The sequence below is a fragment of the Nematolebias whitei genome, chromosome 2 (genome assembly GCF_014905685.2).
Source record: "Nematolebias whitei isolate Nwh7 chromosome 2, NemWhi1, whole genome shotgun sequence".
In the NCBI taxonomy this organism is placed as follows: Eukaryota; Metazoa; Chordata; class Actinopteri; order Cyprinodontiformes; family Rivulidae; genus Nematolebias; species Nematolebias whitei.
The window spans coordinates 197,835-212,309 of NC_056499.1; the positions used below are offsets into that span (position 1 = coordinate 197,835).

Sequence of the window (14,475 nt, forward strand, 5' to 3'; positions counted from 1 at the left end):
TGAAAAATAAAAATAAAAATGAACAAACAGCCTTAATGAAACAGCCGTGTCACAATATTTCATAAAAACAGATTAAGTGGTGCACTCAGTTCATTAAAATCAAAGCCTCAGCCAGTAGGGCAAGGGCCCGAGTTAGTTTTATAGTTTTTCCTCTAGGCAAAACAGCAGCGAGCAGAATCCAACTGAACAGCAGGAGAAGGCTCATCTGAAAACTAAATGGAGCAGATCGTCACTATTAAACTCAACCGTTGACAGCAGAATTTACAGAATCTCATATTGCCTACCTGCAAATTTGTGTGTTACAGCACAATCTTATAATAGAGTTGCTGTATAAATTGGATCATGCAGCTGTAACAGAACAGTCTAATAAGCATTTGTTCACAGTAACAGGTAAGCGGTAGCAGGCTAGGCTAACCCTTACCTTCAAGCCATTAATTGGGCACACAGACAGACCAGTCTTATACCCAGGAGGCACAGCAGAGAAGAGGCTAGACGGAGAATGTTATCTGCAGCAGAAGCAAGCAGACGTCGTGACAAACGCCGTGTACCCAGACGGGAGTGACGTGCTTTTATACAGAAGCCACAATTGACCGCGTTAAAGGGGCAGCACACCATTTATGCTGCTACATTTCACCCCCCCAAATTTGAGTCGACGCCCCGACGCCGCCTAAAAGTAGTAACACCATGGTCTGGCACACCAAACTTAGAAAACCACTCTGTCACCACGATGTGAGCCACAGTAGAGGCACACTGGTCTTTGGTTGGTATGGCCAAGGTGTACTTGCTAAAAATAAATAAATCAGTTAGGACGAGCACATTCTCCCATCCATCCTGGGAAGGCTCCAGGATTGTGAAATCCATGGCAAGGCTCTCATTGGGTCGTGACGCCAGCAGATGGCCCATATAAGTCTGTACAGCAAGTCAAGTATCCTTTGCCACAAAGTTTAACACTAAACTCTAGATACCCAACATAAGGGAAGTTTAACCCATTTGCTGCTTTAGGCTGCAACCAGTGACAATGGAGGCCATCAGGGCCTACAGACTCAAAGTGTTCCCTAAAGAATCATTCTTTGAGGGTTAACACCATAGATCCAGTGTCAATTAGACAGGGCACCTGATCACCTCACAAACACACATCTAAATGTGGACACGATGCAACAAAGTTTGGGTGCTTCCCTACTATTACATGGTGCTGTAACTGAGCCAATAGTGGCCCCACCCGAACTGCAGCTCAACAATTCGGTGGGATCTAGTTTCCTCGAGACCGCAGAGCTATAAAGCAACATACTAGAAAAGAGCCTCCTGCAATGAAACAAGAATCAGTACAACATATACCTCCTTTAGCACTTTAATAACACAAGTGGGATCAGACCGTTCAGCATTAGAGCGGTATCTAAGCTCTTCTCGTGCCTCACCCTCCAGATGATCATACAAAAAGAAAGCTTGATAGACTGCTGATAAATGACATGCCCTCCTCCAGCCACTCATTTAACCCTATTCCTAACCTTCCCCTGAACATTGGACATTTCCTGTCACGAGGCAAAAACACCAACCTCTGACACAGGGGAATAAGGAGTAGGCGGAACAATATGAGAAGCACTTGGGGTAGAGGAGTCAGCGGAAGCACCCGGGGCAGAAAGAGACTGTACTTGACGCAACTGCTCATTGTCTGCTTTCAATTTGGCAATCAAGTCCCGCATTTCTTGGGCCTCATCCTCCATGATCCGGATCCTTTGGTATAAAGATGAACTCGCTGCTGTTTTGCCTGCACACAACACAATTTAATCCAAACACAAGAAAACAAACCCAAAAAGAGAAAAAAATAAAATAAAATAATAAAAGAATCAAGTCTCCATTTTCCACAACAGTAGGCCCTACCAACAACACCAATTGTAGCACTGGGGGAGTGGTTATCTTTTAAAAATGAATATGAACGTTATAATGGAAAATGTTAATTCTTTAGTCAGTTTGCAATGAGTGAAAAACCAACAACGCCACCTGGGATTATACTCCAGGAACTAAAAGGACACGTAAATTTGTTCTACTGGAGGAAGGAGACAAGATTCAAATAAACTTTACCAAATTTATTGTGGGGGTAATTTGCACAAGTTAAAAGTATTCAAAAAGTATTTTAAAACATGCAATACCAGAAAATAGTTGACTGCATTTAATTGTTTCACACAGCTGTGCTGGAGTTAAAAAAACACTAAAATATCAGGTGAGACTGAGACTTACTAGTGGGGAGGGGGCTGTAAAGACAAGGAGACCACATCCAGTGAAGGAAGAGAGAAAAGGAGTGTTCCACACACAAAGCGAGACACCGCCACCACACGAAGTCTCAGTCCCTGAAAAATAAAAATAAAAATGAACAAACAGCCTTAATGAAACAGCCGCGTCACAATATTTCATAAAAACAGATTAAGTGGTGCACTCAGTTCATTAAAATCAAAGCCTCAGCCAGTAGGGCAAGGGCCCGAGTTAGTTTTATAGTTTTTCCTCTAGGCAAAACAGCAGCGAGCAGAATCCAACTGAACAGCAGCTCATCTGAAAACTAAAGGGAGCAGATCGTCACTATTAAACTCAACCGTTGACAGCAGAATTTACAGAATCTCATATTGCCTACCTGCAAATTTGTATGTTACAGCACAATCTTATAATAGAGTTGCTGTATAAATTGGATCAAGCAGCTGTAACAGAACAGTCTAATAAGCATTTGTTCACAGTAACAGGTAAGCGGTAGCAGGCTAGGCTAACCCTTACCTTCAAGCCATTAATTGGGCACACAGACAGACAGACCGGTCTTATACCCAGGAGGCACAGCAGAGAAGAGGCTAGACGGAGAATGTTATCTGCAGCAGAAGCAAGCAGACGTCGTGACAAACGCCGTGTACCCAGACGGGAGTGACGTGCTTTTATACAGAAGCCACAATTGACCGTGTTATAATGGCAGCACACCATTTATGCTGCTACAGTAGTCTGATAAGAAATGCAATAATATTGTACTTGTGACCACCATAAAATCTAAATTGTTTAATGCTTACAATAAAAGTATATTAGTAACCACGACTTTGATTATTGTAGAGAAGGCATTCTCAAGTACATCAAATGGCCAGTTTCACCAAAGAGACACAGTTCAGACTCTCACAAAATATACCCAGTGGCAGATTTCTTACACCAAAAATTTAAATTTGATCTAGAATGTTGTGCCTTTTGTGAATGTCCGAGAGAATCTCTTTTTTCCTGTTCCTTTGCAAATAAACTCTGGAAAGACATAAAGAACTGGCTGTTCGTGAAAACTGAGCCATCCCAGAGGTTCCCATCACTCATGTACTTTCACATGTCGATGATCCTGCTTGTTAAATATTATTCACTGCTGAGTGGAACACTTCTACTCCGGTTCAGTTCTTTTCTTAACCAATTTAAACTTTATTACTCCTCAACGAAATGTCTGAAATCTACATATGCAAAAAAAAAAACACAACAACCTGCCAGTTATCTACTTTGGTTTAAAACTTGCTCCACTGCCTTTCATTTGCCTTAATACGTTTGTCTTTTACAATCTTAAACCCATGCTTTTTTTCATTCATTCAACCTTTATTTAAACACATAAGTCACATTGAGCCTCGAAGACTCATTTACAAGTGAGACCAGTTTGGACAGACAAAAACGGCGGTTAACTGGACACATGGAGGAGTTGGAGGCGAAAAATTTCTATCAGACTTTTTTCTTGCAAAAAAATATGCTCCTGTTTCTTTGCCTCCCACCTATGCTGCATTGTTCCTTGTACCTCTACGAGATGTTGGATTTTGTATACTGGACGATGAATAATAATAAAAAATAAAATTGAAAAAAGGCTGCCATGACAGACCGCTACGCCGTCTGGGAGATGGTTTTCTATCCGTACTGGTTATAAACACACATTTCAGTTAAAAACTGGAGAGAAATGGAAAAAGACACTTCGAGCCCCAAACTTATCTAGTTCTAGTCTTTTATTTGTTATTTTAGCATACACCATAAAAAAACTCAAATGTTTTAAACAAAGACACAAATTTGTGTCTAAAGATACAGAATGAAAAAGATGGCAAGCTTAGTGTCAATGATCTCACTTTGTCTTTCAAAGCACAGAATTAATTATTAAAGTGCGCGTGGAAGCCGATCCTCTGGAAAGTGCTGAATCATTGAAGTCGAGGCTGCCGCTCGTGCACGCAGAGCTGGGTGTGGTCACGTTACAGCAGGTGTGCACCAAACTAAACCCCCTCCCTTCTCACGTTTTCCTTCTTTCCGCAGGAAACAAACATCCACCCATCGTCCGACGCACAAATTGAACTTGAGAAACGAACCGAAAGTCAGTCCAGCTAATGTAACCGGTGTGTACTGGTTTTACCGACTGGTTTTACTGACGCCTCAGATGAGCGTTGGCTAAGGCAAACGATGCAGGTACAGAAAAACATTACATCATCACCTGTGGAGTCAAAACTGGGCCTGAATCAGATAAAGTTGTGTCAAATGTTTTAAGTGAGTGGAGTGTTAATAAAGGTACTTCACGCAGGAGAAAGTAGAAGTATTTGATAAAACGAACATTCAAAATGGCAACAACAACAAAATAATATCTATTAAAAACAAGCCCCACCACACCTTATTTTAACTGTAGTTCAATCAGGTGAGTGAAGAAGCATCTTTAAGATCATAAATGTATTAAAGAGCAGGTTTCTAACTTTACTTTTTACACCGACAGCAGCTGCAAGAAGTTCAGCCAACATGTCCTGAAGGTCTTTCCTCCAGTAGCTCCTCCCTCAACGTGATGAAGTGGCTCTAACTACGTGACGGTGACGGCAGCTTTACAGCAAAGCCTGGTTGAAGGTTGAAGCCTCGGCGTGGACACGTCACTTCATGAACACCCAGTTCCAGCGCAGCAAAACCAGTCGGACTTGTTGGACAGGTCTGACAGTGGCAAAGATCTCAGCGGCATCACAATCAAGGCATGTAGCGTGAATATTAGTCAAAGCCCTAAACGCCAAGAAAAGCCAAGGATCAAACTGAAATTGATTACGTAATTGATCACAAAGACCCAAGACAGAAACCTTCAATGAAAAGCAGGAAACAGGCTCACATGACTGTAAGAGAAGGAAAACTAGATCAAACTTTTTCTTTTCCATTCAGGTTTGTAGAAATGAGCTCAAAATGTATGTTGGTTTAAAATGGATGTCAAGTTACGGGGAAAGGAAGACAAACCCTAAACATGTCCCGCTGTGAGCTCTTTGTCATGACTCAGGCCTGTGACTCGACCCATGGTAGGAAAATTAAGTTTTCTTTTTCAGCTCCTCGAACCGTCGCGTCAAATCGTCAAAGTCGATGTCGTCCGAGGTCGTGGCGTTTCCACCTATGGAGGATGAGGGGAGTGTGTCGGGAACGGAGGGAAGTTCTGGTAGAGCGTTGTTGTCGTAGGATGCACGAGGCTTTGGAGTAGGGCCTGAGGACAAACACACGTTCACGTGTTGGAGAGCCCAAATAAGAGCTACATTTTAGCTGACAAGCTTCCCATCGGCAGTGAACAAGCAGAACTATGATGCAGAGAATGCAGGTCACTTAATGTCTATAGCACCAAGTCAGAAGAAATAAATGAAATAAAACCGTATAGTACTGATGAGGACGTCTTTGCTGGTTAATATCAGGTCTGTTTAGAATGAAAACTTCATTTTGTTCTTTGTCTTCAAGGTGGGACTCACCTACAGCCTGGGGAGGAACAGAAGGCTTGTCAGTAAAATCATCAATCTGAAACACAAGAGAAGCGTCTTAGAGCTCATCCTGAAGTGAAACGATGTTAGTTTTGTACTGACGAAGACAAAACGAACGTCCGGTAAGACAGACGGCTGTTTGGGAACCATCACCTCCAGAGACACTAAACAACAATTCAGGGTTGCTTTTAAGATACTGTCACGTGGTTAGTTCACAGGAAGTTCTTTCACAACATTTCTGCATATCCACACAATTTTTATACATTTGGCTTTTTGTCCAGTGGCAGAGAAAACTTGTGAAATGCAAGTGAAGTTCAGTCTGTAGTCTTTGGACCAACTGTCAGACGTTTGCATGTAAAATGTTTGTGGGACTGTTTGGACCGAACCCAGTGACGTCACACATGCACTGGTTCCAGTGGTGTGAGAGTTTTTCCAAGGTTTGGCTCATTTCACCTGACGAGTTGTGTCAGTTGCCTGCTGGTGTGCACGTGCGTGCAGAGTATCGGTTTCTGTGCTGATGCTCGTTTCCACAAAGAAACACTACGGTGCATAAACGCACAGACATTTGAGCTCATTCCCATCTGGACTTTTATCTTGAAACTTGTTTTAAAAAGTGCACGTTGCAGTCAAACCTTGTGCATTTGCCTCAGCCAACTCTTTCTGATGCACTTGGATATTTAGACGTGTACCTGCTGGTGCCAGGTATCGGTTTGCATGAAAGCTGTGATTATTTCCTCCAGGCCGTGCGTTCAGTGCCATCTTTTCCTTCTAAGTGGTCCAAACAGTGAATTTTGTCATTTCCTGTTCCGTCTCCGACGGCCTTTTCTTGTACATGCTCATTTTACTGACGCGAGTTCACAATGACTGCTTTAAAAACTACATGAAACAAAGTTCATAAAGTTAAAAACTTTTACATCCTTAATCCAAAGAATGCAATCTGTGGACAGCTTTGAATCAACTTTTTAACTGCTCGAAAAAGGAGTGAACTCCATAAATGTATGAACCATAAAGTCAAAATGTTTTTCCTCTGAAGGTGAGAATTATTAAACCGAGGCTGATTCTGCACTTCAGTCCCATTTTCAATGACCTACCTGCAACTTGAATATGTATGAGCAAACAGGAAGTACTATAAAGATTGTGCCAAATATAAATATTAACCTGATGGTACATTCATCTGGGTTAGGCCGGTCAACTCGGAGATTTCATGGAAAAGTACAGAAGGCAGACAAAACGAATAAACTGTCCTTCCCTGAGTGACGCCCTGCCCTGTCCGTCTGTCCGTCTGCCGGGACAGGAAGGGGCGGAGGGCACGGATGCGAAGGGTTCAGTCACTTACAGACTCATAAGTGGGGGGACAACTGGGCAGCTCTGGGGGCTGCCCTCCTCCCATGGCATGTGGGAAGCTGTTGTAGGTTCCAACTGGAGCGTTAAAAGGTTCCTGGAGGAAAATAAAAGAATGATTTTTATCTTCTGTCACAGCTTCACCATTATGAGCATTTCCAGACTAAATATTAAAGATATGTGTGTTATGGTGGTCGCTGTTATGTTACGCATTTTTTAATTACCAAAAATGTTGCATTCAAGCTTTTTAGTCATTTTTAAATATTTTGAGCACGATAAAATGTGTTCTCGTCCTTACAAGACAGTAGCTGAAGTTTTAGCAGTGCGTAAAATCATGTTAAACCTAGTAAAACATCAAACCTAGTAAGGAAACTGAAAGTTCAACTGGGTTTCGTTTTCAGAAATAGATCCCGTTTAAAGCCCTTTTCACACGGGATTAGTTTTACCCAGGGACCACATGTCAACATCTGCTTTGTACGTGGTGCATTCGCACAGGATAAGCAAAGCCTGAGATTTAGATGAAGTTTACGGGCATCTTCCAGATATGATGTTGACAAGCTGCGTTGTCACGACCGGGCCGGTCCATATAATGTGCAGGTCGGGCCGGTCTCAGGCTTTGATGTGGTTTTATGAATCAGCACAAAGAAAACTAAAGAAGAATGCACAATATAAAATTGTGTTAATCAAATGTTGAGGAGGCAGGTCCGACCGGCCGGTTTAAGAAGTAAAAAATGTTGCGTTAAGCTCAGATGGACAACCTGTCACCGGCCGCAACAGCGCGTTCATTTAAAATAGCCTTGTTCTGTACTTTGACAAATTATTTTGCTTAAACAAAAAACGCCTCATTATGTATCGGATCCCACCCATTTCTGTGCAAATCACAGAGATGCCGATTCACATTGGATTAGTTTTATCACAGGACCTGGGAGTTCAGCAAAATACCGTAGGTAATTTCACTTTACAAATTACTGACATGGCTGATTCACACGGGATTAACAACACAATCTCTGTAATTATTACAAATAGCATGTGGTCCCTAGGTAAAACTAATTCTGTGCTAATAGGGCTTTAGTCTGAATGTTAGGAAACACCTTGTAACTGTGACCTTCATTCTCTCCAGTGACTACGGTGACATTATTTACACATTATTTACACATTATTTACACATTATTTACACATTATTTACACATTATTTACACTGAAAAGGACCTTCTCCTGCTCCGCTCCTGTTTCCTGGAATATCTTGTAAAAAGATCTGAAGCTCTCGACCTTTGACCTCTCTAAGTGGCTTCAAACATCTGTGAAGTTCCTGCAGATGTTCCTGTTTTTAGTTTTCTACATCACCTTATTCATTCATTCAACCTTTATTATAACAGATAAATCCCATTGAGCCTCAAGACTCATTTACAAGTGAGACCTGTTTGAACAGACAAAAGCAGCGGCTAACTGGACACACGGAGGAGTTGGAGGCAAAAAAATTCTATCAGACTTTTTTTTCCTGCCTGAGGGAAAAAAAACTAAATTAAAAAACACCTCGCACAAACAAGCACATACTGACGTAGACATTCTGCAGGGGGGGGGGAGCATGTTCATAGATGCTCTCGAGGTCAGTGGAAGAGTTCTGATAGGATGGAATAATCTGTCAATGTCCTCCGATGAGATCCACAAACATTCTATAGATATTATAATTACCTGTTTTTTCTTTTGTGTGTGTTTCTTTTACTTTTAAATACCATTTTTCACTTGTAAAAAAAACCCTCCTCAATTTCTACGCATCCTTTATGATTGTCCATGTTGTCGTCTCTCTTTGTTAAATCAGGTGTCTCTTGTAAAGGAGTCCCCGAGGCTCAATGACACTAACCTGTAGAAATAAAGGTTGAATGGATGATATTAGACCTAAAACTACTACTTGTCTCAATGACACTGTGAGACTTTTTGATTTGAACAGAATGTCCCTTTACAGGCCAAAAACCAGCCAGTGATTTTCTTTAACAGAAGGATGTTGAACGTTAACATGTTACCCAACACATCTGAGGACGTACCAAGTTTAACAATAACACAACTTATCATTTACTGCTCATTGTGATCCCATTTACTACAAGCAAACATTTAAACCAAGTCCTAATCCTTCTAAAAGTTTTTGTCAAATTAAGTCATGACAAAACAATTGGAAACAGATTAAAAACCCTCTTACAGCTCCTTTGGGAGGTGGATAATTGAAAGGTGTGGGCATGGGCATGGGCATGGCAGCTGCAGGAGGAGCACTGAAACCTCCACCACCTCCACTCTTCCTGTCGACATTCACATCAATCAGGTCTGCCTCTTCTCCAGGACACACCTCGGGCTGTAAGGAGACAGCAGGACGATGTGTCGGTAATCAGTCCAACCACGACATCATCTTTCAACAGGAAGTGAGAAGGACTTCGAAAACATACGTGGACCATGGCATCGGGTTCATAGGGCACATTATAGTTCTTGGCGATCTCTATCAGGTAGCGCTCGACTAAAATCTTGGGAGGAGCTTCCACGCTCAGTTTGTGCATGAGCTGTAAACACACACATTCAATCAGACGTCACTGAACAGGTTCAGGTGCGGTTTGTTGTCATGCGTGTATAAAATGAACACAAGGTCAACAACACAATGACCTGCTCAGGACGAGAAGAACTGACAAAATGAAAAATAAAAAAAACAGCTGCTCACATGATCAAGAAGGTGAGCAGCTGGTTCTGGTTGTCAACAACAAACTGGGTGATCCACCATGAGAGGGTGCTATTTAAGAGACTGAGCTGAATACAGCACCTCACACTGAGGAAGTCCTCAGGATGAGAGACGAAACGTATCTACATTTTTTTGTTGTTTTGTTTTTTGAATGTCCAGAGGACCAGACTTAACTTTTTTAGATTACTGAGCCTGCAACAGGACACAAAAGATGCATCAGGACACAAAAGATGCAACAGGACACAAAAGATGCAACAGGACACAAAAGATGCAACAGGACACAAAAGATGCATCAGGACACAAAAGATGCATCAGTACAACAAAAGATGCAACAGGACACAAAAGATGCATTTGTGCAGTCAGTGGGAAAACATTGCTTACCCTATCGTTGACTGTGCCAATCTGGTTTGTCCTGCATAGCTTGCCATACTCCTTGCTATACTTTGCACACAGCTGATCGGATACCTGAACAACAACAAACGTGTCAGAAAGGCTGTTCAGCTTCAGTGTGTCAGAAAGATTAGAAAGAGCAGGACTAACGGTTTTCAGTTCAGAAACCTCCGACTGGAGACGAGGCGCTGCCCAGATGAGCGTCGACACTGCCTCCTGCAGACCTGGATCAAGTTCCCTGTGAGGCACGAGAAATGGATGGGAACTGTGATAAATGCACGCTCATGCACGTGTGTGTGTGTGTCAGTACTCACTTCATGGACTGAATAAGGCCAAAGCGAGTCAACAACAGGTCACAGTAAAGCTCAAGGATCTCCATGGCTTCAACCAGATAGTCCTCTCTGATGATGTGCTCCACACGGATCCGGGCGCGCTCATCCTTACCTGACGACAGGTAATCTGCAATCTCCTTCCTGGACTTCTGAGCGAGCTCAGCTTCAGTTTCAATTAGTGAAGGGTAAAGGTGAACAGGACATTACATGAACACTACAAGTTCCAAAGATTAGAAGCTGGACTCACTTTTCTTTTTCTCCAGGAGTTTGAGGCGGTTGATGACGAGCCGGAGGTTGACTCGGAGCCTCTCGGCTTTGAATCCTCCTCCCAGCATGATGAAGATGATTGACAGATGCTCTGAGGACGCAGGAGAGCAGGACATGATCCCAGCCCGTCATGTGAGCAGGACCTAGCTACAGGACACGTTCATCCCCAACAAACCAACTACGGAACTCGAGGGAAGCTACAGTCGCATGTGCACGTTAGCTGCCAACAAGAGGAAGCACGAGTTTAACGTGAACACGTCTCCTGTGGTGCTTCATACACGCTCGAGCCTAAACCTTTCCACTGGTGAACGCGATGGAAGGTTGTCAGTTTGTCTCGTTCAAAAAGCGTTCAATACATAAACAACTGGACTTTAGATCTCGTTAGCTGCTCAGCGCTTCCCGGGTCTGTTAGCATCCGAGCTAAGCTAAAAGCTGTCGAAACCAAACCTGACCGAGAAGCTCAACTTGTGTTGAAACATCAGAACATAAAGTGACAAGAACTTACCACCAGGTACCAATCAACTGTAGACTCCAACTCATTTGGCTTTCTGTCCGAGTTTCGTCGCCCAATTCACTTCCGCGATGATACGAGTTGACGTCATAGGGACTTTACCACGTGGGGCGGGGCTTAGAGTCGACTCATGCGCAGGTGTGACTTTTTTTAATTAAAACTTTGAACAGATGAAGCGACAGTACAGAGGTGGCATCGATGTCTGCTTCTGCTGGGTACCAGCTCATGAAGGGGCAAAAGGAAATGAGAAGGCAGATACATTAGCAAAAAGGGCTTTAGAAAAGACAATAACAATTACAATTCCTATAGGGAAAGGAGAAGGAAAATCACTGATAAAGGATAAAGAAAAGGAACAATGGCAAAAAAGGTGGACTGAAGATAAGAAAGGAAGAAGTCTATATCAAATCCAAAAGTCAATAGCAATTAAGAATATTAATATGAAAAACAGAAGGGAAGAAATCATAATGACCAGATTAAGAGTAAGTCATACATACTTAAATGATGTTTTATTTAGAATAGGGAAGAAAAATACTGATAAATGTGAAAAATGTGGAGAGAAAGAAACTGTAGAACACGTATTGATGCACTGTAAAACATATGAATCTGAAAGAGAGATACTGAAAAGAATGGTTGAAAAGACAGGTCAAGACTGGAGTCTTAAAGGACTGTTAGGAACTGAGGGAAACATAACGGATATATATAAAATAAGGAAAGCGCTAATTTTATATCTTAAAAATACAAGACTAATTAATAGAATTTGATAGATGTAGAGAACTGTTGTTACACACTCATGTACAGTAGGTGGCGGAATGCACCTTACAGTTGTTTGCGATCCGCCATTAACGAAATGAAGAAGAAGATGAAGCGACAGATGAGGAGCAGCAGGGTGGTGCAACTGGTGGAGCTGCTGCCTCTCAGCAAGCAGGTCCCTGGTTCAACCCCCGGTCCAGGGGCCTTTCTGGGTGGAGTTTGCATGTTCTCTACGTGCATGCGTGGGTTTTCTCCGGGTACTCCAGTTTCCTCCCACAGACCAAAAACATGCATGTTAGGCTGATTGGTAACTCTAAATTGTCCCTAGGTGAGAGAGTGAATGGTTGTTTGTCTCATTTGTCTCTATGTGGCCCTGTGATGGACTGGAGACCTGTCCAGGGTGTACCCCGCCCCTCGCACAGTGATTGCTGGACATGGGCACCAGCGACCCCCGTGACCCAAAATGGAATAAACGGGTAAAGATAATGGATGGATGGATGGATGGATGGATGGATGGATGGATGGATGGAAGTGACAGATGGACATTATCATCACCTTTATTAAAAACATAATTAGGTCCATATAAAAAAACAAAATGCAAATAGATAATATAAAAACATTAATAAATAGATAAATAAATAAAAAATCACAAATGTAAGTCACAGATTTACAAAAAGGCTGAAACGCCAATGGTTCCACATTCTGGACTTAAACCTGACTGAGCTTTGTGCAACATCTGTTAGTATCAGGATGATATTTGTAGAATCAATCTCCACATAAATCTGTACATAGTTACGTAATGCAGCATAAAAAGTGGAAACGCCACCAACAAATAACTGACTTGCACTAGTCCATCTCGGCACCCTAAGCAAAATCCTCATTCTGTCATTATATGCCACTTAAGAGTTTCTGAATACTTCTTTGCTTGTAACGTCTCCAGAAGTAGGCAGTATAAACAGGTCTCTCTTGAACGAAATAAAAATTGCATTATAAAGTGACATAAAATACTAAAAACAGGAACATCTGTATGAACTTAACAGATGTTTGAAGCCACTTAGAGAGGTCAAGGTAGAGAGCTTCAGATCTTTTTACAAGATATTCCAGGAAACAGGAGCGGAGTAGGAGAAGGTCCTTTTGTCTAGTTCAGTCCTCACTGAGGGAACACTGCAGGTAATGATGTCCTGAGAGCGCACACTGTAGCTGCACTCACACAGAGACATGTAGGAGGAGATGTATGAAGGCAGCAGACCAGGAAGTGATTTAAAGATGAAAATGTACCAGTGAGAGAGTCTGTGTGAAGTTAATTTTCATTCCATTCATTCAACCTTTATTTAAACAGATAAATCACATTGAGCCTCAAAGACTCATTTACAAGTGAGACCTGTTTGGACAGACAAAAACAGTGGTTAACTGGACACATGTAGGAGCTGGAGGTGAAAAAAAATTCTTATCAGACATTTTTTTTTCCTGCCAGAGGAAAAAAAACCCTCTAATAATAATAATAAAAAAAAACACCTCGCACAAACAAGCACATATTTACGTAGACAATCTGCAGACGGGGAGACGAGAGCAGTCAGCAATGCTCATAGATGCTCTCGAGGTCACTGTAAGAGTTCTGATAAGGATGGAATAATCAGTCAATGTCCTCCGGTGAGATCCATAAACATTCTCAAGGTATGTCGAGGAATGGCCAAGAATAACGTCTATGAGAATCCAAGAGTCCTGAAATGATGACAAGTTTATTCAGCTGGTTTCTTCTGATTATCAGTTGGAAATTCCTCAGGGAGGGGGTGGTGAGCGTCAGATCACATGTTCTCCAGGCGAATTCAGATAAGATGGCCTTCAAGGCCAGCCAGGGGAGTCAAATTCAGATAAACACAGAGTTGCTTTGGGGACAGGCAGAACTTAATCAGAGTCAGAGTCAGAGTCAGAGTTTCTTTATTGTCATTCGCACCTCATGTGGTACATGTGGTGGAGCGAAATTATGTACACGGGGTCCCAGTTACATCCAACAATAAAATGTATAAGAAAAACAGTAATATCATCTAAGATATGAACTAAGAAAAACATCAACTAAATATACACTAAGCACTCATAACATAAAACATTGAACATCAGCACAAACATGAACATGAGTCTGTGAGCAGATGTGCACGCATGAACACATCAACATGAAACAGATCAGCAGCAACATGAAACAGATCAGCAGCAACATGAAACAGATCAGCAGCAACATGATGTGATTTTTCACAGTGATTATTCTAGTTAGAGATTCATGAGTCTAACAGCCTCAGGGTAGAAGCTGTTCCTCAGTCTAGTGGTTCTACACTTAATGCTCCTTAACCTCCTTCCTGAGGGGAGTGGGGCAAAAAGTGTGTGTGCTGGGTGAGTGTGGTCCTTCATGATGCAGGTGGCCCTCTTCCTGCATCT

The 14,475-nt window shown here is 42.1% G+C and overlaps 1 protein-coding gene across 2 annotated transcripts; it reads right to left on the reverse strand.

The window, feature by feature from the left end:
* Positions 1-3,971: 3,971 nt before the first annotated feature.
* On the reverse strand, positions 3,972-11,382 carry ist1 (IST1 factor associated with ESCRT-III). 2 transcript variants are annotated; one of them, XM_037695273.1, is made up of 10 exons: positions 11,290-11,382; positions 10,765-10,875; positions 10,500-10,680; positions 10,336-10,423; positions 10,177-10,260; positions 9,512-9,622; positions 9,271-9,420; positions 7,072-7,173; positions 5,727-5,733; positions 3,972-5,470 (listed from the first exon to the last, which is right to left on the reverse strand). In XM_037695273.1, exons 2-10 carry the CDS (start codon positions 10,850-10,852, stop codon positions 5,301-5,303), a joined length of 981 nt encoding a protein of 326 aa, XP_037551201.1. In that variant the 5' UTR covers positions 10,853-10,875; positions 11,290-11,382; the 3' UTR covers positions 3,972-5,300. The 2 variants fall into 2 exon arrangements, with proteins under 2 accessions (XP_037551201.1, XP_037551193.1); XM_037695265.1 differs by having other exon boundaries at positions 5,727-5,772.
* Between the last annotated feature and the right edge of the window lie 3,093 nt (positions 11,383-14,475).